The sequence below is a fragment of the Martes martes genome (genome assembly GCF_963455335.1).
Source record: "Martes martes genome assembly, chromosome: 1".
Classification (NCBI taxonomy): domain Eukaryota; kingdom Metazoa; phylum Chordata; class Mammalia; order Carnivora; family Mustelidae; genus Martes; species Martes martes.
This window is the reverse complement of record NC_137888.1, coordinates 150,670,033-150,695,471: the sequence shown is the minus strand read 5'-3', so window position 1 is coordinate 150,695,471 and position 25,439 is coordinate 150,670,033. Positions and strand designations below refer to the sequence as shown.

General features: G+C 44.1%; 1 protein-coding gene across 1 annotated transcript in view; it reads left to right on the top strand.

Annotated features, from left to right (window-relative positions):
- The window catches only part of ITGA9 (integrin subunit alpha 9), a gene marked incomplete at its 5' end in the record, with an annotated part of 332,275 nt that extends 328,484 nt beyond the window's left edge, over positions 1-3,791 (top strand). The window contains one exon of the mRNA XM_080801218.1: positions 3,295-3,791. Coding sequence (XP_080657344.1) covers positions 3,295-3,393 — 99 coding nt within the window. The 3' untranslated portion in view covers positions 3,394-3,791. The remainder of the gene's footprint in view (positions 1-3,294) is intronic.
- Positions 3,792-25,439: the final 21,648 nt, after the last annotated feature.

The following is a 25,439-nucleotide window of genomic DNA, read 5'->3' as shown; positions in this document are numbered from 1 at the left end:
AATATCTGTGATGTGAGGGGCACCATCCCCTTTACAAGCAGTGCACAGCCTGCACTACTGTACCTAGCCCTCACTAACCATGAGCTGTGTTTTAAGAAATGGCCTGTGGGCTTCATAGACGGAGGGCAAACATCAGTGGCAGCTCCAACCTTCCATCGAAGAGACTACACACAGGTTAGGTGGGACACAGTGTTCTGAGATGCTGTGGTGCTGGAGCAGGGCACAGAGTTTGCAAGGCTGTTTCTGAGAGCAGCATTCCAGTCATTCCAGACTGGAATGTGTGTGTGTGTGTGGGGGGGTGATTCTTAGGACTAACGCTAACACTACTTGATAGAAAAGAGCTTGCTTCTAGATGCCTGCTGGAGACGATAGTGCCATTCACAGCGTTGGTAACAAGTGTCACCCTTAAACGTGAGCACATGCTAGCTACATGAGACAGGGAATCCAGGTACTCTAAGTCTTTGCTAGATGGTTTGCACACTCAATTTCAAATCCTGATGCTGGCATAGCCATGAGAAAGTGAATCGCCTTTTGTGCCGCTTGGAGATGAACAAGAAAAGTCTGTTCAGCAGGACAAGGCACAGTGATGCTCCTTAGACCCAGAACCGTATCGGCTGTCCCTCTGCCTCTCTTCGTGTGGGTGTTGATTCACTCAGTAAATCAGACCAAAAAATACGGAGTGCTGTATCAGCTACCTCATGCTGCATAACAAACCACGCCCAAAGTTTAATGGCTTAAAAGTGACAAATGTCCACGTAGCTCACAGGTCTGTGGGCGGGGCTGAGCTGAACAGGGGGGCTGTCTTGTCCCAGCTGGACGTGTCATGTGTGTGCCTGCAAGTGGCTGGGAGGTTGGCTGGTCTAGGCGGTCCTCAGCTGGGTACACTCTCCCTGATATCGGACTGAGTCACATGGAGGCCAGGCAGGGTCCTGAGGGAGCAAGCAGAAGCGTGCCAGGCCTCTTGAGGCTTAAGTGTGGAACCGAATTGTCAGAACAAGTCACAGTGCAGACTCAAGGTGGGGAGTCGGCCCCTGCCTTGGGCTGGGAGCCACCACAGAGTCCTGCGGTAAAGGGCCTGGACGAGGGGAATGCAGAATGGCGGGCATTTTTGCCGTTTATCACTCCTGCCAGGTTCAGGGGATATGCTCAGCTCTGGCGACAAAACAAGCAAAATCCTACCTTCTGGAGGTCCTAAGACTTAAGACGAGTGGAAAAGATAACGAGGGAACCGCTGAAATCCGGCTTGATTAGCACCACAGTAGAGACGAGTTACTTCTCTGGAACTGAGAGAGCGTAACGTGGGACCAGGGAAGCAGGCTGCCCTCCGTGGGCAGAGTTCTGTGCTCCGGAATCTCATTCCCAGTCACAGCCAGCCTCAGCCTCATGATTATGTGCTTTAGCACAGAAGGTGCCTGTGACACATTTGCCCTGTCAACCCCATCTTTATCGTAACAGTATTCCAAGCAGTAATGCCTTAGACCTTTCTAGTACGGCAAGGGTTGCCCTTCTGACCTTCTGTCGGTGTGCTGTGAGGGCCTCTTCCCAGAATATCCAGCCCAAGCCCCTGTTCCACATTATTTGCAGAGGGAAGAAGGTGGTAGAGATTTAAGGAGAGAGAAAGTGGGGGGGAGGGGCGGGACGTGGCTCAGAAAATGGCGTTCTGGTGTGTGCCGAGAAGAAACCACCAGGGCTGCAGAACCTGGGAAGCCAGGGTCTGTCTGCAAAACTGCCCATGAGGAGGGATGCTCAGAACACAAGGCCCTTGCCAGTTGTTTGAAGAAAGCCTCCTCCTGGGCACTCAGACTGCACCCACCCCTTCCCTGACTCCACTCAAAGCAGACCCTCTGGATTCTCCTGGCGACGTGGGTGGAAATGCTTCCTGGCAGCCGTCTTGACAGGTCTCACCTTCAGCGAGGCCAGTCAGCCCCTTCTTGGGGGCAGGGGGGCAGAGTTGTGACCATCAGGACTGTGGGTGCTCAGCTCAGAGTGAAGGAGTTGGGGGAGATGTGTGCCCGAGAGCTGGGCTTGCATGGTGACTCCCCCAGAGTCATTCACTCTTGGCAGCACGCTGCAGACATTTCTGGTGGTGAGCATCTTCCCAGCGTGCCACAGACCGGCCAACAGCAGACCGAACGTGTGTGGCTATTGGAGTCCCTCCATTCAAGGGGGCTGACACAGGGGTTTGAGGGCAGGTAATTGATTTGCAAGGTTACCCCAGGAAACACTGATCAGAGCAGGGAAGTGAGATAGGGAAGGGAAGGAAGCCAAGAAAGATGCTGTAAGACCAGTTACCCCTGCCAGCATGTTCCACAGGGAAACTAGTCATGCACCTGAGGGTTGTCACACCCAAGAAGAGAGGGGGCGGGAGTGACCCACAGCCAGTCATGTTTAAGGGCAGAGGCAGAAACGGATGTCTGACCTCAGAAACAGTGACCAGTGAACAAAGGATGAGACATGCCATGTCCCCCTGAGCATGGGAGACGATCAGCTCTGGGCTGCAAAAATGGCTTACCGCCAGCACTCAGTGATGACCGGATGAGAAGAGCTAGAAACTCGCCCTCCAGTGTGTGAAAAACTGTAAGGCGTCAGAGGGGAAGACATTTCCAGAACTAAGCTATAGCAAACTGCCATCCTGGATCCGGTAAGGTGCCAAATCTCAGGGAGTCCACACTTCTGGCTAGGGTGCAGACAAGGCATGTCTCATAGGTCTGCGAGAAAGATCTAGAGGGACAGCAGAGGTAGACTGCAGATACTTTTACCAGCCTATTCTGGGAGAGCAGTATTTATCAATTACCCCACAACGACTAATGTCTCCCAGGATAGTAATGGGTTTATCAAAAGCCAAATGAGCTCAGGAAATGTCAAGTCCCTGAGTGTCTTAAATCCTTTACTAAGGGTTTTATTAGACCCTGACTGTTCTCCTGTGCATTCCATAAATCTCAAAGGGAGAAAGAACGCAGCATTTCCTAACCTTATTTGACCACAAAACCTGTTTTGCTCCCAAATAAATGCCTTTGAGTCATGGTCAGTAACCAGGGTTCCCTGGCATACCATTTGGGAAACACGCCACAAGAAGCACTTTACAGGGAACACTCAGTCGTAAGATAGCCTGCAGGATGTCCAAGCATTTGGAAGGTAGCACCACAAAAATGCTTTTCCTAAAGCGGTCTCATCCCAGGGGTTTTCCAAGCCCACCCTGGTCTATGAGTATATCATCCCTCCTCCTCACCCCGGGGACCACCACTGCTGATTCTTCAGCATTCTAACCTATCTTCTCCTCTCTCTGCCTTTCAGATGGGCTTCTTTCGCCGAAGGTACAAAGAAATCATTGAAGCCGAGAAAAATCGGAAAGAGAACGAAGATGGTTGGGACTGGGTCCAGAAAAACCAGTGACCTGCCACGCCAGCCACATGACCCAGTCATTTCGCCCGTCGTCCTTGATCTTTGTATCTTCCATATTTGGAAGAAAGAATCTTCTCCAGATTTTTCGGAGGCCCCACTGATGCTGTTCTCTTCCTCACGTTACCAAGCCCAGGAGCCAACCTGGGGCAGCCCCTCCGGCCAGGTCACGGGACTGGAGCCACCACCCGTTTCCTTTCAGAGATGAACTCCGAACTTGGGAAAAGCAAGCACCAGAGCTGAGCGATATTTATGGATGCAACGTGTGTGGTCAACCCTCAGGGGAAAACTGTTACCTAAAAGTATTTTTATAAATACAAGCTTTTTATACTGATTATGTCTTTATATTTGTATCGATGTTTTATTATTTCTATTAAATAGTTCTATAATTCACTCAAGCACTGATATCTGGCCTGAAAGCTTGGAGGGACACGTGCGCTCATACAAATATTGAAGGATAAAAACCTGATCGTACTTTGGAACTTGCTGTTACCAGAGACGTGCGGATAAAATAATCTGAAGAAACCTCGTGGGATGAATCCGCCAAGCTGCCGGGCTGCGTGTGAGCTGCGGGGTTGCCGAGACCCCTTGAGACGATTCACCTCTTCATGGCCAGGAGTCAAGTTCAAAGTAATGTGCTAACGAACTGTAAGTGGTTTTTCATATGTACCTTTCATCGGGAGATTTCCAGCAGGCATTTGGATAGAAAAACCTGACCCTGGCACAGGTGTGCTCTCCATCACCTACACGGCAGACATTACACCCTCCTTCCACTTGGACTGATAGATGAGAGCTTGGAGCAAGGCCATTTGGTCTTCTGGTAAGCCTCAGAAGGGCGTTTCATCCTGGACATCATGCATCAGGGTCCACATACCACAAGGACTACATCGGAGCCCACCAAGCCCAGACTTGTGTGTGAATGCTGTGAAGCGTGGCCTTTTCATCGAGTCCAGAGGTCTCCGCTTCCCCTGCCATTCCTGCTGTCCCAGCTCACGGTGACTGCAGATCCCTTCCCGGAGATGACCGTCCAACCTGTCCTTTGTTTTTAAAATAGTGTCTGAAGTGCCGTTCCCAAAAAGCAGACTCTGATACAAGGATTTGTATGCAAGTAACTGATTAAGGGAGCGTCCCACGCCCAGGAGACAGCAGTAGGGGTGTGAGGGAAGCAGGGCAGGAAAGGAAAGGAAACCGGGTGAGGGTGCCATTTCAGAGGACATCCCGTGGAGGGCAGCTTCAGCCTGATCCCATGAGGAGCTGTCCCAAACTGAGGCCAGGAAGCTGAGCTTTCAAATTCTTGCACCCACGGGAGGTTTCAACGTCCCGCTCTTGGTTCCTGCTGGCAGACTGGCTCCGATAGCCCAAAGGTGCCCCTCTAAAGGAAAGCTGGAAATGCACTCCAGCCCCCACCCTCGGGGGACTTCCAGAAACAATGTGAAAGAAAGGATGCACAGGGATCTGGGCATAGCACTGACATCCGCCTTGCCCCCTGAGTGTGCGAATGCTGAGTTGTGGCCTTCGGTTCCAGTCTCCCCATTTGACAGTGTGTATTATCAGATGCACTGCTGCCCGGTTCAGAGTGCAAGGTGATTTTCTTAAAAGGCAATGACATGACGGGTGTAGTGTGCTCAGCACTGCGCCTGGTCCATTGTGAACACTCAGTGACTGGGGCAGCTCTGGCTGCCGTCCCCACAAACCATCTGCCGAGAAAAAAAAACACGTGGCTAAGAGCAGGGTCTGACAGAGTCCTCCTTGGCTTATTATGGCCCACGGATGCCCCCAGTACCTAACAAATGGCATCAAATGGGAATGAAACAAGAAAGCAGATGATGGATCTTTCTCACAGGGCTGTGTTTGCTGGAAACTAACATGTCGGGGTGTGAGAACATTGGCGCAAAGACACAGAACTCCACTCCAGAGAGGAGACAGATTTTCTGTGCCCATATTCGGCTCATATTTGCAAAGACGTCTCATGCTGGGGCAGAATCATGAGGATGCTGGACAGCTGTGAACCCGGCATGGAACATGAGTTTCTTTTCTTGCCTCATTACACAGCTGACTCTGATGCAGAAAGATCGTGTATGTATTACGTGTCCCCTTGTGGTGAATATGGGAAGAGATGGCCACGCCAGAGGGTCTGTGGCATGAATGAGGCAGGTCTTAGAATGAAGTCAGGGATGTTGCTCCCAGCAGAGGGATGGAGGCACAGAAGTAACTGCTAGGCAGATGCAGGCAAAGAAACCAGCCCTCAGAGTTCACCTGAGACTTTTCTCCAAAGTAGTAAGGGCAGCTTTGAGTGGGTCTTAGTCACTCATTTCGAGGATTCTTACGGGGCCCCTGCAATACATCAGAAACGATGCACCTGCTGCAAGTTCCCCTGAGAACACTGCAGGCACATTTTGCCTGGAGAGCCAGACCTCCCTGCAAGAGGAGTGTTGAGTGTGGATTCCTTTAGGCGACCCCACGTGTAGCTTTCCTGCGATGGATTCTCATTCACCGTGTCATGCTGTCCTCTCATAAACCCCCTGAAGATTCTCAGGTGGCAAGCCTGGATCAGCACCATCAGCAGCTTTGGACAAACGCATCTACAGCCACTAACCAGCTTCCCACAAGGGAGGGCAGACACACTGGGGGTGGGCTAGAGGGTGACTCACCCTGCTCCCGTGGGCAGTCTCAGAGCCAGGATCTCTTTGCCTCTGGTCCATTCCAAATAGTAGACCAACGTGAGTAGTCATATACTCAGGAGATCACGAAGACTTCATAAGGCAGTTTAAAAAAAAAAAAATGGCCTTGGCATCACCAGAAGCAAACTCTGGCAACAACTCCAGGAATCTGTCTGGGGAAGGCTGGTGCCTCTGTGTGTTAGATGGGGCCAAGTAACAGGTGAGTCAACAGGGAATGCTTTAACACGGTGATAAAGAAGCCAAGCACACCGTGAGCCCACTCTCAGCTGGGCATCTTACCAGCTCCACACAGTTCAGAAGCTCTCGGTAGGCTGGTAGGCTCTCCGGGGAAGCAGACAGGGTGAATGGCATCTGTGCGTTTCTCCTCCAGAATATTCTTTTAAAAGTCTGCAGCACGTTCCAGTTTCTAACCTTCACACTCGTACGGGTCCACTGTGGAATCCTCTCAGATACTCTCTCTCACAGCTGCTGCCGCTTTTAGTTATGGATTCAGTATGGTTTTTGCTGTCAGAAATACGGAGATGGTTTTTAAATATGAAAAAGGACCTTGGTCAAAATTGAGGAAAATCTTGCCCTCTGTTCAAAAATGATTCGCTTCTGCTTCGTTGATACAGGACTCATGAGTTGGGAACATCTACACCATGAGTGCTAGACCTGTCACCAAGAAGAGGCCATGAAGTTAGGAACAAGGAGACACTAGAAGAAAAGAGTGGGTCCACTGCCTTTATGGGGACTGACAGGCACACATCAGGAATCTGCTCTTTCAGTCAGCTCTTCAGGAAAATTCCATCACCAGGAGGATTCCAAAGTCTGGTACATGTTGTAGAAAATGCAATAGTCCTCCTTCACCGAGTCACGCATAGCCTACCAAAGGGGTTAAAAGCAAACAGAAAACTAGCAGGAACATCCGGGACCTGTTTTCAATGGGGATGTTTAAAAGATCCCCCATGATATGTGTGCTGTATGCCACCTGTTAAAACCCTAGCAGGGTCATTTTTTAAAGGTTGTTCGACTATTATTTTTGGAAAAGGCATGATGGCCAGGGGAATGCAGTTACACATAAGTCATGTCGGAAATGTGCATCTGGTGAAACCTACTAGCCCTGACTCAAACTTCCGGAATTAGAGGCACTGCAAAAGGACGGTCATGCAGGGAAAGGGCCCTGTAGAAGACAGAAGACAGGCAGTGAGTGTCATTTCAGAAATGTTCCAATGGACAGGGGTTTCCGGGATGTTTTGTTCTGCTATATAGAGGGGTGGTATACAGAGTGGAGAATATTTTCTGAAACAAAGAATGGCTGAAGGGAGGATACAGAGCCAGTAGGGCCAAGATGAACCTTCTAGAATGTCTTCTGATTTTCAGCACATTAGGGGAATAATGGACAAATTTCCCATGTGGTGCAATGCTTTATAGCACAATGATCTAGATATCAGACTTTGTTAAGGTTTTTTTTTTTTTTTAAATTCTAATGTGCACGGTGTGATGGGCAGAGTGAGTTTAAAAGCTTTAAGAGTGATTAATTGCATGGCAGACACCCACGCTAACTTCACTTCCAGAACCTGACTGATGCATCCATGTACATTTCCGTTGAGGAATTTTGGTGGGAGGGGTGCTCCTCCTTACAAAGTCACATGTATTAAAGTCTATGCAGTCACTTCTAATTCACTTGCACTGTTTGGGAAATGCAGGTTTACAAAAATACACGTTTGGAATAAAAAATGGCTGCGAATGATTCAGGAGTTTGATCTGTGATTTTTTTGCTAATGCAGAACTTGAACCTTTCTAGAATGTTGAAGATGGGTTTTGAATGTGGCACTTCATGAGCGTTGAAGAGCACATGCTGGTCTATCTAGTCGTGCACGAGCAAACCCTCAATGTGGCTGAACTCTCCCCCATCCTTGGCCGCCATCCCTCAGCCACCACCTTCTCTGTGCATCACCCACCTGCCCAGGGCCACACCCTGGGACCTTGACCTTAAGATAAAAATGCCCAAATTTAATGGAGTGGATTCCTCATTGTTAGTAGACTGCTTCCACATGTTTCCACCAGTCACCAAGCATTTTCCCAGAAACGTTTTGGTAACATCCTTACATGTTTACAAACATCATGTTCTCTTAGATTTGTGATCTTCCTCTGTCTAGCTGTCCCTGTTCTTACCGCAAGTGTTGTTCACTTGTGTGTTTTTCTCTTTTTCCCTTAGAGGAGACCAATAAAGATCTATCTATTTTACCAGTATTTTTCAAGAATAAGCCTTTGGGGGCGCCTGGGTGGCTCAGTGGGTTAAGCCTCTGCCTTCGGCTCAAGTCATGATCTCAGGGTCCTGGGATCGAGACCCGAATCGGGCTCTCTGCTTAGCGGGGAGCCTGCTTCCCCCTCTCTCTCTGCCTGCCTCTCTGCCTGCCTCTCTGCCTACTTGTGATCTCTCTCTCTGTCAAATAAATAAATAAAATCTTTAAAAGAAAAAAAAAAAAAAAGAATAAGCCTTTGGCTGTCCCAATCAGATCTACTGGGTTTTGTTTTCTATTTCATTAATTACTGCCTTTATACTTGTTAAAATTGACTTTGCTGCCCTGTAGTTAAAATTCATGCACAAATACACCACACAGAAGGGGGTGTGAAAGATACACACCAACGGGTTAAACATGGTTGCCCTTAGGTAGATGGGAGTGTCAACGTTTTAGCTTGCTTTGTTGTTGTTGTTGTTGTTGTTACTTAACTGAATTTTAGTTTTCTACAATAAGCATGCATTTCTTTTGTCACAATGAAGCATATGCAAATTATTTCTTCAGTAAATTACATCTGGGAAAGTGTGAATTGCTAAGTCAAAAGAGATCCCAAATTGCAAGTCTAGAAAGGGAAGAGATCTGTTTGCAACAAAGAGCACTGATGAGCTTGACTCCAAGGGCAGTGGTCCAGTGAGTAATTTCAAGCCTTTTAATTCCGGATGCTTCCTGGCTTCACAGGACCTGCCACCATCACTAATACTAATTAAGTACATTTCTTTAAGGTTGCCCAACCTGTTTCCTTAAGCCAGGAGAAGGTCTGGACAACCTCAAAAGAATCAAAAGATACAAAATGAAGAGGAAGAAAAATCACCAATTGGTAATGCCGGCTCCCTTCAATTGAGAGTTTTTTCAGTCCTTTTTTTCAGTCCGCCGGATTGCCTCTGATCCTTAAAGTCTGCCTGTTCAGCAGGTTACTGTGCTTAGTAATAGAATTAATGTAAGTGCTTACTTAGAGCTCTGCCTATGTTATCAGGCCAGTTGGCAGCTATCCATCAGCAAAGCCGCCTGACCCTGAGATCACGTCTATTCATTCTATGCACACATCCGACTGAAGTGGGTAGGAGAGGGTTTCGCCAGCTCTGGGCTGAATCCTGAAACCGTGCCATCTGGGCTTGCTGCCAGACCTCTGCTCTGCCTCCAAGTTTAGTCCAGATCATTTTATACTTTATTGAATATGATTCTTCTATAATTGAAAAAGATCCTAAAGGGTCGCCTGGGTGGCTCAGTCGTTAAGCGTCTGCCTTCGGCTCGGGTCATGGTCCCAGGCTTCTGGGATCAAGTCCCGCATCGGGCTCCCTGCTCACCGCAAAGGCTGCTTCTCCCTCTCTCACTCCCCCTGCTTGTGTTCCTTCTCTCACTATCTTTCTCTATGTGTCAAATAATTAAACTCTTAAAAAAAAAAAAAAGAAGAAAGAAAGAAAAAGATCCTAAAAATCAAAACAAATCACAGCAAAGGTATAACTAGTACCCTCTGAAACCCCCAGATAGATGAAGAAACAGGGGGCACTTTTAAAAGTATTTCCAGGAAACCTTTCTTCTAAGAAATGACAGATTAAGAAAAATGAAATTCTTGGGACGCCTGGGTGGCTCAGCGGGTTAAAGCCTCTGCCTTCGGCTCAGGTCGTGATCCCGGGACCCTGGGATTGAGCCCCACATTGGGCTCTCTGCTCAGCAGGGAGCCTGCTTCCCTCCCTCTCTCTCTGCCTGCCTCTCTACCTACTTGTGATCTCTATCAAATGAATAAATAAAATCTTAAAAAAAATGAAAAATGAAATTCTCTCCAAATTGACAGCTATTCAGAACTCACCTTACCAGTTAAGAGAATATCTGGCTCCATATAATAGGAAAAAAGCCAGAATAACACTGGTTTAAACATGATAGAAGTATGTTCCTCTCTCACATTAAAGAAGACCAGGTCTGGGTCATCAAGGTCTCATAGAGCAGATTCATAGATCATCAGGATAGCAACTCCTATCTTTCTAGGCATGTCGTTTCCATTCTTAAAGTTGTTTCATGATTTCGGATGGCTACCAGGGTACCAGCCATCATGGCAACATTCCAAGCCAACAATAGAGGAGGAGGAAAAAATGGCACATGCCTCCTCCCTTTTAATTAGCCTTCCCAGAAGTTCCATACAACACTAACCAGGAATTACTCATTAGAAAAATGTGCCTGCCCACAAACAAAGATGGGGAGCGTATTATTAAGGAATAAGAGGCACATACATAATTTTTAAAGATTTTTTTGTTTTGAAGTAATCTCTACACCCAACATGGAGCTCCAACTCAGAACCCTGTGATCAAGGGTCACACGCTCTACCAATTGAGCCAGCCAGTGGAAGCCAACCAGCCAGACAGTGAAGACAACTAACACGTGCCACCCACACCATGTGTAAGATATGCAGAATATAACTGCCTTATATCCTAAGTACATACCTTTTCAATCCTTAAGTCTGACTGGATGTGAGCAAAGGCAAAACCTTTATTTCCGGTAGGGGTGGGAACCTCAGCTGTACAGAGTTGGTTAATCAAGTTTATGTCCATACAAAATATATTTTTTTAAGATTTTATTTATTTATTTGACAGAGATCACAAGCAGGCAGAGAGGCAGGCAGAGACAGGGAGAGGGGGAAGCAAGCTCCCTGCTGAGCAGAGAGCCCGATGCGGGTCTCGATCCCAGGACCCTGAGATCATGACCTGAGCCGCAGGCAGAGGGTTTAACCCACTGAGCCACCCAGGAGCCCTTGTGAAGTCCTTTCTTGATTTGTGTCTTCTCTTTTACCCAGCCCACCGCATTTCCCTCTCTCCCAGAGGCACCAAGTCTAATGAATGGAATACGTGGCCTTAGAAATGTACCTGGTTTTGTGTGTTTCACTAAAGTGGTATTGAGCCTGAGAGCTCCTGCTGTGTTTTATTTTTTAAGGATGTACTCACATTGGCATGTTTATATACCTAGTTTCTTGTTTCTGGTTGCAACACCTCCTTCTACATTAAGTTTCCACTGCATTTTACTTCCTCAGCCCCTCTGGAGGAGACCTTGGCTACTTCCATGCCTGTGGAAAGGAACATCTTCTCCCATGGCCCCTCATGGACCTGAGCTAGAAACTCTCTTGCTACGGATTTCACAGACTACATCTTAAGTTGCTTACAGTTTCATTCTAGTGGAATGTGTTTGATGGCCGTACACAGACATCACTTGATATTCTTTTTTTTTGAAGTATAATTAACATATGTTCAGATGTACAACATAATGATTCAACAATTCCATACATTACTCAGGGCTCACCATGGTAAGTGTAGCCACTATCTGTCAGCAATGTTGTTACAATTTTATTGATAGTATCTCTTATGCTGAACTTTTCATTTCCATGATTTCTTTTCTTTGTAGCTGGAAGTTTGTACCTCTTAATTCCTTTTATCTGTTTCACCCATCCCCCCACCCATCCACCTCCCCTCTGGCAACCACCAGTGTGTTAAGAGTCTGTTGTTTGTTCATTTGTTTTGTTTTTAGATTCCACAGGGAAGTGAAATCATATAGTATTTGTCTTTCTCTGTATGATTTATATCAGTGGATATAATACCCTCTAAGTTCAACCACGTTGTTGCAAATGGCAGAATCTCATTCTTTTTTATGAGTGATATCCCATTTTATAGACATACCACATCTTCTTTATAATTCATCTATGGATGAAACACTTGGGTTGCTTCCCTCTCTTTGCTACTATAAATAATGCTGCAATAAACATAGGGTGCATGTATCTTTCCAAGTTAAATGTTTTCATTTTCTCTCGATAAATAGTAATGGAATTACTGGATCATAGGGTAATTCTATTTTTAATTTTTTAAGGGGTGGGGGAGGGACAGAGGAGGACAGAGAATCTTAAGGAGGCTCTGCGCTCAGCATGGAGCCTGGCGCAGGGCTCAATCTTACAATCCTGAGATCATGACCTGAGCAGAAATCAAGAGTTAGACGTTTAACCAACTGAGCCACCCAGGTGCCTCTCTATTGTTAATTTTTTGAGGAAACTCCATACTGTTTTCCACAGGGGTTGTACCAATTTGCATTCCCACCAACTGTCCATGAGGGTTCCTACTCAGTGGTGAACAACTCAGATGTCTCTGTTCCCTCCTTATTCCCTGCAAGGGTAACTCTTTCCCTGGGGGACTTGCAACATAAGAACCACAACATAAATTGCACACTCCAACGATAGTGAATGGTATAGCTTCCTCGAGGGATCCTATATTTCAGGACAGGAAGCTCTAAGACACTATACATTTGTCACTGAAACATTGAGTAACTCCTTCTACAACAGAAACACTATTTTCCAGGCTTTTCTGAGATGTGATGACCATCCACAGCCTCTCTATGTAAGAATTCCCCAGGATATTTGTAATATCAAATATCTATCATGTTCTCATGCCGCGTCCAAACCTGTTGACAGATGACATGTGAGATATACAGTAGAGAGGTGTGTTTGAGAAGATAAGCCCTTGATTTAGGCAGATCATGGGCCAACACCCAGCAGCAGAAAAGAGGAGCAGAGGGCCATACCGACCAGGTTGCTGAGAGACAGGTGACTGGCAGAAGAGAGCTCTGGTTATTGGTGAGGCAGTGCCCTCCCCCCCGCTACCACTATCCCACCATATACCAGAACTTGGTCTAAGGGACCTTAGAAAATAAGCTCACCTATAACTCCCAAGCCAGATGGATACAGGGAATCATGCAGCGGAATCATGATCATGCCTGAAGAGGGGATTCCAGAATGTTCAGTTGAATGAATCTGGCTTAAGTATAGATATTTGGGTATGGGGTCATTATGGCTTTGTCTGTGCTTTCATGAACAGCAAGGTCTGGCACAGATCAGTTACATCTAGACTCTGAATCTTGGAATTGTCACCTACTCTGGAGATCAATCATTATGGAAATTTTTTCTTCAGCGTCCCCGAAATTACACTCCTCTAGCTTCTGTCAAACATTCCATTCCATCCAAGGGAGCATTCGTGTGATTTCTCCACCCTATTGGTCATCACTACCAGAACCTTGGGAGCTCCCTCTGTTTTCCCAGCACTCCCAGCCATCTGTCCCCAGCCTCCCCTTTCCGCCCTTTTTTGAAAAATTGTGATAAAATACACATAATATACAGTTTACCATCTTCACCATTTTTAATGGTACAGTCAGTGGCATTGAGTACATCCGTGTTCTTTGGCAACCATCACCACCATCGCTCCACATAGCTCTTTTCATTATGGAAAACCAAAACTCTGTACCTGTTAAGCAGGTCCCATTCTCCCCTCCCGCACCACCAAACCCTAGCAGTTACCCTTCTACTTCCTGTCTCTAGGATTTTGACTATTCTAACTACCTCATGTAAGCGGGTTAGTATAACATTTATCTTTTTGTGACTGGCTTATTTCACTCAGCATGATGTCCGCCAGGTCCATCCACATTGTAGCATATCTCTTTCCTTCTAAGAATTCTGTAGAATTCTCTTTCCTTCTAAGACTAAATACTATTCCGTTGTAGGTACATATCACGTTTCCCTTCTCCATTCACTGGTTAACAGAGCACTTGGGTTACTTCCACCTTTCGGTTATTGTGAATAATGCTGCAATGAAGATGAGCATGCAAATATCTCTTTGAGACCCTGCTTTCCACTCTTTGGGGGTACATACTCAGAAATGGAATTGCTAGATCACACAGTATATTCTATTTTTCATTATTTGAAAAGCCACCATACAGTTTTCCACAGCAGCTGCACTATTTACACTCCTAACCATGAACAGGGGTTCCCATATGTCCGCATCCTCCCAACACTTGTTTTCTGTTTTTTGGGGGGGGGGTGGTGTTTGTTTGTTTTTAACAGTAGCCATCCTAATGGGTGTGAGGTGGTACCTCATTGAAGGCTTGACTTACATTTTCCTAATAATTTGTAATGTTGAGCATCCTTTCATTTGTCTATCTTCTGTAGAGAAATGTCTACTCGAGCCTTCTGCCCATTTTTGAATTGGGTTGTTTTTTGTTATTGTTGTTGTCACTGCTGAATTTTAGGAGTTCTCTATATAGTGTGGGTATAAAACCCGTATCAGATATATGATTTGTAAACACATTCTTCCATTCCATGGGTTATCCTTTTACTCTGAATAGTGCCTCTTGATGCACAAAATGTTTACAGTTTTATGGAGTCTAGTTTGTCTATTTTTTGTCTTGTTACCTATTCCTTTGGTGTCACTTCAAGAAATCATTGCCAAATCCAATTTTGGGAAGCTTTTGTCCTATGTTTTCTTGTAAGAGATTTTTTTGGCTTCAGGTCTTACGTTGTGGTCCATCCTCCATTTTGAGTTAATTTATGTATGTGGTGTGAGGTAAGGGTCCCACTTCATTCTTTGCATGTAGATATCCGGTTGTCCCAGCACCATGTGATGAAAAGACTGTCTTTTCCCCCATTGAATGGTCTTGGCATCCTTCTCAAAAATCATTTGATCATATGTGTGAGGGTTCATTCCTGGGTCTCTATTCTATTCCACTGGTCTATTTGTCTATTCTTCCCACTGTCTCACCAGCCCTCCCCACCATCTGTCCTAAGCCTCCCTTAAAAAAAAAGTCAAATTTGTCTCCATGACAGCACTCGAAGCATATGAAAAAGAGCTGCTGTATAACCTACAAAATTTCTTTTTCCTACATAAAGAAATCTCCAGTTCCTCAAACTATTTTTATGACAGTTTCCACATCCTGCACCATAAAAAGGAATATGACTGTCACCTTCTAATGAAGCAACCCCTCAAATTTTCCTGCTTGCTGTGAGTTGCGAGTATAGAATTATATTCAGTAACTAGAATCTTTATCCATGTTTCATTGGCAGCTTTGTCACCCTGCTGACTCATAATAAGGTTGCGAGCAATTCCTAGGTGTTTTTTAATCCACTGCTACAAAAAAAAAAAAAAGAAAGAAAGAAAGAAAGAAATATCTTCCCTATGCCATTTTTCTTAATTCTGGGAAATATTTCAGGGAAGTTCAAGCATGATTACAACAAAGCCTGGGAATCTACCACCACTTTGTCATGTTTGCTTCAATTATTTTGTTGAGTCGTTGGCTTTTTTTTTTTTTTTAACTTTTGGGCGAAATAATTAGAGATTCACAGGCAGCTGAAAAATAGTATGAAAAAGTCCCATGTCCCCTTCACCCAGCCTTCCCCAATGGTAACATCTAGTGTAACTATAATACATACAGTATCAAAAAGGAAACATTTTCATTGGTACAATTTACAGAACATATTCAGATTTCATTTTTTTTGAAGGTTAATTGATTCACTGATTTTAGAGAGAGAGCGTGGGAGGGAGAGGGGCAGAGGGAAAGACAAAATCACAGGCAGACTCTGTGCTGAGCACAAACCCCAGGCACTCGATCTCATGACCCTGAGATTATGACCTGAACTGAAATCAAGAGTCAGAGGCTTAACTGACTGAGCCACCCAGGTGCCTCTCATCAGTTTTTGTACACATGCACTAGTGTGTATGTGTGTGTGTGAGCGATCTATAGCTTTATCACATTTAATCACCTACAGAAACTCACATGACCACCACCGCAATCAAGATTAATCACCACGTTATTTTGTACACATGAAACCAATATAATGTTATGTCGATTATAACTCAATTAAAAAAAATGAAGATTAATCACCACAAAGGGACGCCCTCATGCTACTCCTCCCCCACCATCCCTAACTCCTTCATCTAGTCTCCATCTCTATAATTTTGTCTTCTAGAAGAGGTTTTATATATGGAATCACAGAGTATATAACCTTCTTTTTTCTTTCCACTTGTACATTCTAGTCAGATTTATTTCTGTTCACAGAATTGTTCCCTTTTTTCTGCAGAAATACCCACTTTGCATATCAATGCTCCATACACATGGCCATGTGTGCAAAGCCTTCTTCAGCCATGTGGGAAGAACCAGAGGAGGGAGATCCCCCATTTCACCTTTGGTAGTTACTTTCCATAGTGGTAACACTAGTTTTCTGGTACTATCCTATAGATACAATGTATGAATTCAATAGGATTTTTTTTCCCCATTGGCCTAAGTGTTATCCATAACATTGCTTAACATAGTGAGAAACTATATTCCAGAGTCTGAAGTGAGAAACAACCTGTCAGTAGGTGTTTGCAAACACTGTGTTGAAATTGTGTAGACAAATTTTGTTTTGACAAACGCTGTATGGACTGTGAGTAACTTTTATCTGACTGGGATCAGAGAAACAAAAATGTTTGAACTTCTTTTAATTGTGGTAAAAAAAAAAAAATATATATATATATAGTCGATAACTCTCAAGACTGACTTTTTTTTTTTTTAATTCAGAGTAATTCCCTGGAAAGCCATCCAAGTTGTTACATATCTCAATAATCTGTAGCTTTTTGTTTCTATAACAGTCCTGGTATGGATGTACCATGGTTCATTTGACCATTCCCCTGCTGAAGGGCATGTGGGTCATACCCACTTTGGGGCTGGTACAAATGATGATATATTACAACATTCATATTCACTGGGAAAACATAAGTTTTCATTTCTCTGTGATAAATGTCTAAAAGTGTAATTACTGAGTCATACAGTTCGTTTATATTTAGTTGTATAAGAAACTGCCAAACTATTTTCTGGTAGCTGTTCCATTTTACATTCCCACTGCAATGCAGGAAAGATGCAGTTTCTCTGTATTCTTGCCAGCATTTGGTATCATCACTGTTTTTTATTTTACTCCGCTAATAGATGCAGTATCTCCCTGTGGTTTTAATTTGCATTTCTCTAATAGGTAGTGATGCCAAACATCTTTCCATGGGCTTATTTGCCATCAGTGTATCTCCTTTAGCGAAACCTCTCTTCAAGTCTTTTGCCCACCTTTGACTTAGACTGTGTGATGTTTTGCTGCAGAGTTCAGACTGCTCTTGAAACATTCCAGGTACTAGTCCTTTGTTAGGTTTGTGGTTTGGAAATATTTTCTCCCAGTCTGCAATTTGTCTTTTCATTTATCAATTTATTGATTGTTTCCTTAATGGATCATGTGTTTGGTGTCATGTCTAAGGACTCTTCACCGAACCTGAGGTTGTGAATATTTCCTCCTGCTTTTTTTCTGAAAGTTTTATGGTTTTGCCTTTTCCAGAAGGTCACATGGTTGGAATCATACAGTATGTAGCCTTCGCAGACTGGCTTCTTTCACTTAGTAAAATGCATTTACATGTCCTCCACACCTTTTCATGGCTTGGCTTAGCGCTGAATAATAATTCATTGTCTGAATGTAGCTCGAGCCATTTACCTACTGAAGGACATCGCGGTTGCTTCCAAGTTTAGCATTTATGAATACAGCTGCTCAGATATCTACGCAGGTTTTTGTGTGGACGTAAGTGTTCGACTCATTTGAGTAAATACGAAGGAGTGCAACTTCAGGATGATACTGTAAGGGTGTGTCTGATTTCGTAGGAAACCGCCAAACTCTTCCATATATGCCATTCTGCATTGCCACCAGCAGTGGGCGAGAGAGGGAGCCCAGCTATACTGAGCAAGTCCGAAGGCTCTGGAAGATGTTGCTCCATCCAGACATTGGAGCTTCAGGACACCTAACACGTTTGGTCCTAAGGAAGGGAGACACAAACAGTCTGAGCTAAGTTGGGGGACGAATTAGCGAGCAACACAGAGAAAACTAAGTAAAAGAGGAAAAGGGACAGTTCTTAACTTCCAGGAAAACAAAAGTTGAACAGAAAAGGGAAACAGATGCATCTCGCCCCAACCCCTGCCCCCAGCTTTCATGGTCACTGAAGAAACTACTGATAGTCACAGGTCTCACTGTAAAACATAAGTGATCAGCCCAGAAGGTCCTTGGGAGTTTGGGTGTGGAAGTGCGTCCTCATAGGGAGGGCTCAGGGCCTCCCAGGCTAACACCCTCACCCCTCAGCAAACCACAACAAGGCTATATAACTATGGTTACTAACAACAGTCATATAGACGGTCAAACAGATAACCACACCCAAAAAGGGTGTTTGTTATGAGGACTTGAAATGAAAGGGCTTTCCTGTTCCGGTAACCTAGAAGTCTTCCCTAAAGACAAGATGATTGAGAAGGAGAAATAACCAGATGAAGAAGGAGGGAAAAGCATCCTGGGCAGAGGGAACAGCAAGTGCAAAGTCAGGGAAGTTTTAGATTGTTCAAGAAACTGAGAAGAGCCCAGTGCTCAGAAGGTAGGAGCCAAAAGGCAGGGGTGGAAGTGAGTCAGGAGAGGCAGGGCCAGGAACTCCGGTAGCAGGTGGCCGGAAGGAGAGTAGCCTTCATTCAGTCCGTTCTGAAGCTTCAAGGCAAGGCCTGCGGTGAAGGCAGCACCCTCACCCTCAAGGGTATGAATAGTTGAATGAAAATCTAATCATCTGGCTCCCGGCTGCCCCCTGCTGGTTAGGACAAGTCAGGGCTGCCTTCCTAACGACTGCTTTAAAAGCCTGTGGATATTTTTGGTGTTTATGGGAACAGAACACTTAACTCCCCAAAACGTCACTGAAGAGGTGCCGAGGGGCCACACGAACAAAGAAATGAAGATATGCAGTCAGTGGGAATCACGGGAAAAGAAAGCAAGCAGCTTTTAAAAGAACAGCGACAACAAAGTACTTCAACCATAAAATAAAAGCAGTTTTTAAATTGGGCACTCATTTCAAGTTGCAGGATAATAGAGAAAGTGAGAGAATGGTGTAGGGAACATGATCCTTCCTGAGATGGGGCCCTTCTCTACGTTTTGTAACCTATTTTCCCCACTCGTGCTCCAAAACTGTATCATGGTCAACGAGACTCACTCTGGTATGCCTGGGTGGCTCAGTCGGTTGAGTGTCTGCCTTTGGCTCAGGTCATGATCCCAGAGTGCTGGGATTGAGTCCCACATCGGGCTCCTAGCTCAGCGGGGAGCCTGCTTCTCCCTCTGCCTGCCACTCCCCCTGCTCGACTGCTTTCTCTCTCTCTCTGACAAATAAATAAATAAAATCTTAAAAAAAAAAAAAAAGGAGATTCGCTTTTAATCATTTTGTAACAGTGAGGGACGCCTGGGTGGCTCAGTGGGTTAAAGCCTCTGCCTTCAGCTCAGGTCATGATCCCAGAGTCCTGGGATCGAGCCCCGCATCGGGCTCTGCGCTCCGTGGAGAGCCTGCCTCCTCCTCTCTCTCTGCCTGCCTCTCTGCCTACTTGTGATCTCTGTCTGTCAAATAAATAAATAAAATCTTAAAAAAAACATTTTTTTAAAATCATTTTGTAACAATGAGTGAAATGCTACTAAGCCAATGATACCTCTTGGCAACATTTGCTCTGCAACGTCATTGCAGGTGCTAGAAAAATTATTTGAAATATAGCCTAGAGAAGTAACAGAGGCATTCTTTGATTCTAAGCTCCTTACATGCTTGGACATTCATTTTCCGAGTCTGTGTGCAGGTGTCTATGTATAAATGCTTAACGGCATGAGCTGAGCCTATGAGCTAAAAACTCTTTTCATTGCACGCAAGTATCATTATTTTCAGTTGGTTTAGGCTAAGGTGTTCTGAAAATTAATATTCTTCTGCTTTGAATATAGGACCTTGAGCTGTAGCATACTGAATTAAAACGCCAGTATTTTACCTACCGAGAATGTTACAATTTGTTGTTAGAGGCCTATAAGGAGGTGAAACAGAACAGCTTGCGATTGGAGAATTATTTTTAAAAGAAGCTGGTAACTCCAAAGAAACTGGCATTCCTGGAAAAAAAAATTAATGATAAACCAAAAAAAGGGCAAAAGACAAGTTATTGAGATGTATGTACATCCAAAATATTATATCTGCCACGGTATTAGTTCTAATTATTATCAGGGCTCCCCCGTTGAAAATAGTTTGATAAATGCTATGACAGATACAGATTCATCTATTTAATGTATTTGAGTAACAGCACTCAGCTTAATACATTTGCTTTTTAAAAATTCACTTCGCATGGATCATATGCCACATGCCAAACCCCATATAATATATAAGATCTGTGTTATTCTCGGCAGATTTCCTGAATTTGCATTTTTTTTTTTTAAAGATTTTTTATTTATTTAACAGACAGATCACAAGTAGGCAGAGAGGCAGGCAGAGAGAGAAGGGAGGAAGCAGGCTCCCTGCTGAGCAGAGAGCCCGATACGGGGCTCGATCCCAGGACCTTGGGATCATGACCTGAGCCGAAGGCAGCGGCTTTAACCCACTGAGCCACCCAGGCGCCCCCTGAATTTGCATTTTAATATTTCAGAAGATATAGCTTTCTATCATGCTAGAACTATAGTTACTCCATAAATTCTTTCTCTGCGAAATTCCCAATTTCACTGGCCGTGGTATTTCAGTTTTTTATCGTGGAGCGTGGTGGGGGAGGGGCAGCCTCTGCGGCGTGGTTAGCAGCATTCCGCCTTGGAGTTTGCTCTATTTCTCCACTGGGTGAAGTGGTTTATTGACTGTCAATTTGTAAAGTGCTCTCTGGGAGTTTCCGAATGCAAGATAGTAGGGGCGGAAACATATTTCATTGCCTTTTCTGTCAAAATAGAATTAACACATGCAATATATCATCTTCAAGCAGGACTGGATGAAATCCCAGTGAGTGACCCCATCACATGGCTGTCCCTACAGAGGGTCCTGGCTGAGTAGTTGTGGTCTCCGGGTCTGATGGCCTCCTCTACGATCTTTTCAGTTTAATACCTGTTTTTATACACGTGTATATTGTATGCATGCATTATGCATGCGTATATAAGTATTTGGTTTAAAACCTACTCTTCAAAAAAAAAAAAAAAAAAACCTACTTTTCAGAGTTGTGGAGAGAGAGAAAGAGACAGTTTTCCCTCCCGTCCTATTCCCATTTGCTCAGTTTCTTCCCCATACTTCCTCCACCCTCTGACTAACCATTTGATTTGTTCCTTATGAGTGCTCCAGAGTTTCCTTATGTACCTACAAACAAATACAAATAAGGTCTTTGTTTTTCCTTTTGTACACAAAAGCCAGCCTGCTATATCGACTCTTCTGCACCTCATGTTCTTCCCTCTCAGTTCAGAGAAAGCACTCTTATTCTTTTTATTGCCTGCATAGTATTCCGTTGTTTTATTGTAGAGAGAAGTCATAAGTTAGGCAATCAGTCCCTATTTGAAGAAAATTTCATTTCTTTCCCATCCTTTGTTATTACTGCAATATAACCCGGGACATCATCATTTTGCCTGCGGGTATATATATGTTTGGACAAATGTTTTGCAGTAGAACAGTGAGCACAACTGACCTGCGCATTTGTAATTTTGAGAAATATTGCCAAAATGACCTCTGTAAGGGTTGTACCAACTTATTCCCACCCATCATGTGCTGGTTCTACTTGATTTGTTTTCAGTGGTCTTCTGAAGACAGAACACATTTTGGTCCCTTCTTGTTTCCTAACTATAAAAATTCATTCATTGAACAAATATTTACCAAGTGCCAGCTGTTCCCAAAGCTCTCTTGTTAGACCTTGGAAATATAGCAGTGAACAAAACAGGCACAAATCCCTTTAATAACCTTTTACTGGGACACGGAGAAATGGATAACAAAGGGTGGACATGGTATATAACATTCTTGGTTGTTTAAAGCTTGTGTCACCAGCTCACAATGTGCCATCTATGTGCGAAGGTCAGGGGTGAGAGGGAGCGGTGGGCACCATGCAGTCCTGGACACCAGGGGCCTTTTTAAAGTCCACAGCTACTGCTCTGCTCTACATTTTTGGGTCATGTGGAAAGAAAAGACCCATGTTGATAGACCATCTCACTTTTTTTTTTTTTAAGATTTTATTTATTTGCCAGAGAGAGAGAGAGAGAGTACACACAAGCAGGCCGAGAGGCAGGCAGAGGCAGTGAGAGAAGCAGGCTCCCCAACGAGCAAGGAGCCCGACACGGGACTCGATCCCAGGACCCCGGGATCACGACCTGAGCCAAAGGCAGCGGCTTAACCAACTGAGCCACCCAGGCGTCCCGACCATCCCACTTTTTAAGAGAAACCAGAAATCCATATTTTCTCCTCTGTTGTATATGTTAAGAACTGGGCGCCTGGGTGGCTCAGTCAGTTAAGTGTCCAAGTCTTGATTTCAGCTCAGGTCACGATCCCAGGGTCATGAGATCGAGCCCCACATTGAGCTCTGCGCTGGGCATGGAGCCTGCTTAAGATTCTCTCTCTCCCTCTCCCTCTACCCCTCCTCACTCTCTCTTTCTCTCTCTCAAATAAATAAATTTTTTAAAAAATAAATCGACGTTAGGAACTAATTCAAAATTTTAGGAACACTTTTGGGACAAATTCTTTTTTAATGGTGCTCAACAAGTTGACACTAAAGTTTATATGGAAAAACAAACATGCAAGAATAAACTAGAAAAATACTGAAGGAAAAGAAAAGCTTTAACAAGAAGTCAAGGACTAGTCCTATGAGACATTAAGACACACTCTAAAATAAAATGCACCATGTGTTAGTTAATGCATTAAATGGAAATGAACTGAAAAAAAAAAAAAGACACACTCTATAAGAGCCTCTATAATTAAAACAATGTGATGTTGGTGCATAAATAGACAGTCCAGCAGAACAGAACAAAAAGCCCAGAAATCAACCGAAGTGCATATGGAAAAATTATGTACCATAAAGGTGGAATCTTGAATCACTAGGGCAAAGATTGCCTTTTTAAGTAAATGGTGTTGGGGATAACAGGGTAGCCATGGAACAAAGAAAAAACTGGATCCTTATCTCACACCCTGCAAGAGAATATACTCCAAATGGATCAGAGATCTAACTGTGTAAGATGAAACCACCCAAGCACTGGAAGAAAACATGGATGGGTCTCCCTGCATAATCTAGGTTTCGGGAAAGGCTTTCTAACTATGCCTCAGAATCTGGTGGCAATAAAGAACAGATTGACAAATTTGACCACATAAAACTAAAAATTTCCTCTTGGCAAAAAAACACCATAAGCAAAGTCAAATGATAAAATGAGAGAAAATATTTGCAATCTATGTTGCAGATAAAGGGCCAATATCCTTAATATAGAAAGAGCTCAAAAACATGGAGGAGGTGAGATTTTTTTTTAAAATGTGGGAAAATGGGCAAAAGACATGAATAGATAGTTCACTAAAGTGTGTATATATATATGTATGTATAGAAAGAGAGGGATTTAAATCGGCCTTAAACATGTGAAAATATGTTCAACTCACATCATAAGAGAAATACAAATTTAAACTATGCTGTGATACATTTTTCTCCTAGCAGATTGGCAAAAATTTACAATATGACAACACATTCTATTGTTGTGGCTGTCGGGAAAGGGGCGTTTTCATACATTGCTGGTGGAAATGTAAATTGATACAACCCTCCTGGGGGGAAACAGGCAATTATATGTGTGTTTACCTTTTTACCCAGTTAGCCAGGCATGTACCCTTAAGATACTCCTATGCCATGCAACTAAAAAAAAAAAAAGAGGAAGATCTCTATAAACTGAAATGGAGTATTTGCAGGCTATATTAAGTGAAAAAGAAAGATACAAATGAGTACCTATTTCATGCTACCTTTTATGTAGGAAATTAGAAATAGATACATGTATATGCTGTTTGTACAGAAGAGGAAAACACAGAAAGGACAAAGCAGACACTCACAGGAGTGATTACCCATAGTGCTGAGGTAGAAGCAGGGGTTTGGGGGGGATATAATGGATAGGGCAGTGGTACTTCTCTGGACCTACCTTTCCGTAGAGCTCTGACTTTTGTGTCCATATGAATGTTTGACTTACCTAAAAAAGAAAAAACAAATCAACAAGAATGAGGAAAATTCTACAGTAGAGAAAAAATCACCCTGATATGGGGGTGGAGGAACTAACCCAAGTAACATTTGAATGATCTATTTTGACAAAGACAAAGGGAACTTGAAACAAATCTGGAGAAAGTTCCATGTGCGCTTGGGAAGAATGAGTATTCTGTTGTCTTAGAGTGGAATGTTCTGTATATATCTATGAGGTCCATCTGGTCCACTGTGTCATTGAGCTCTCGTTCGGTGTTTTTTTGGCCATGGAAGGGGTTAGGATTCTGAAGCTAACCCCTATTTTCTGGGTTTTCCAGGATTGAAAAAACAAGAGTACCGTGGATAGCAGGAGTCAAGTTTCTCACTGTGGGAGAAGGGAGTTACAGAACGGGAAGAGGGGGCCATAACTGGGTAGTGTTAGATAGTCACTGGAGGTATCTCTTCTAAGCTCCTGGTTTTAGTAGACCGAATATGGATGGATGATTGATTTTGAGTTTGATTGATATAGATAGAGACATTGATACAGATGAAGGTAGATAGATACATTTATATAGCTGCATCCACTGAGTGAGCCTAGAATCAATAACACCTAGCGCCCAGATCCTGGTTTGTAAATATCATTCTCCACTGAACAGAATCAAGGCTCCTTAGACAAATGACTGACTCCAGCACTAGGGCAGGGAAAGGACGAGATAAGTCTGGAACATTTTGTACCAGAAGTTGAAGAAGGGCTCAAAGAATAAGGGGGAGAGGCCAAACACACACAAAAGCTAACATAAATAAATGGCCACTTTTCCCAAACCGGGAAAATCAGCAGGCAAGATTCAGGCAAGAATCAGCAGATGCTGAAACCGAAGGCTGAACATTTGGTGAGAATAGGATATTTACATTGTCTCAAAGCACCTCTATCCCCCACCCCCAGCAAAGTACACAGGGACAAAATGTACAGTGGACAAACCCTTAGAGATGCCGTCATGACCGAGTGATCAAAGTGAATCTTACCACTAGTGCCACAAAGCAACGTGACGAGTCCTGCCACATGACACACTGTTAGGGACACAACACTTCTGGGGCATTCCTGCCAAAAATGCATACCCTGCATCTAATAATCAGGGAACAAGAGGCAAACTTCTATTAAGGGATTTTTCTACAAGAGAACCGGCCTACACTCTTCAAAACTGGCAAGAGCGCGAAAGACAAAGAAACACCAAGGAACTGTTCCAAATTAAGGAAATGATAGAAACATGACAACGTGATCCTGGATTGGCTCCTGGAC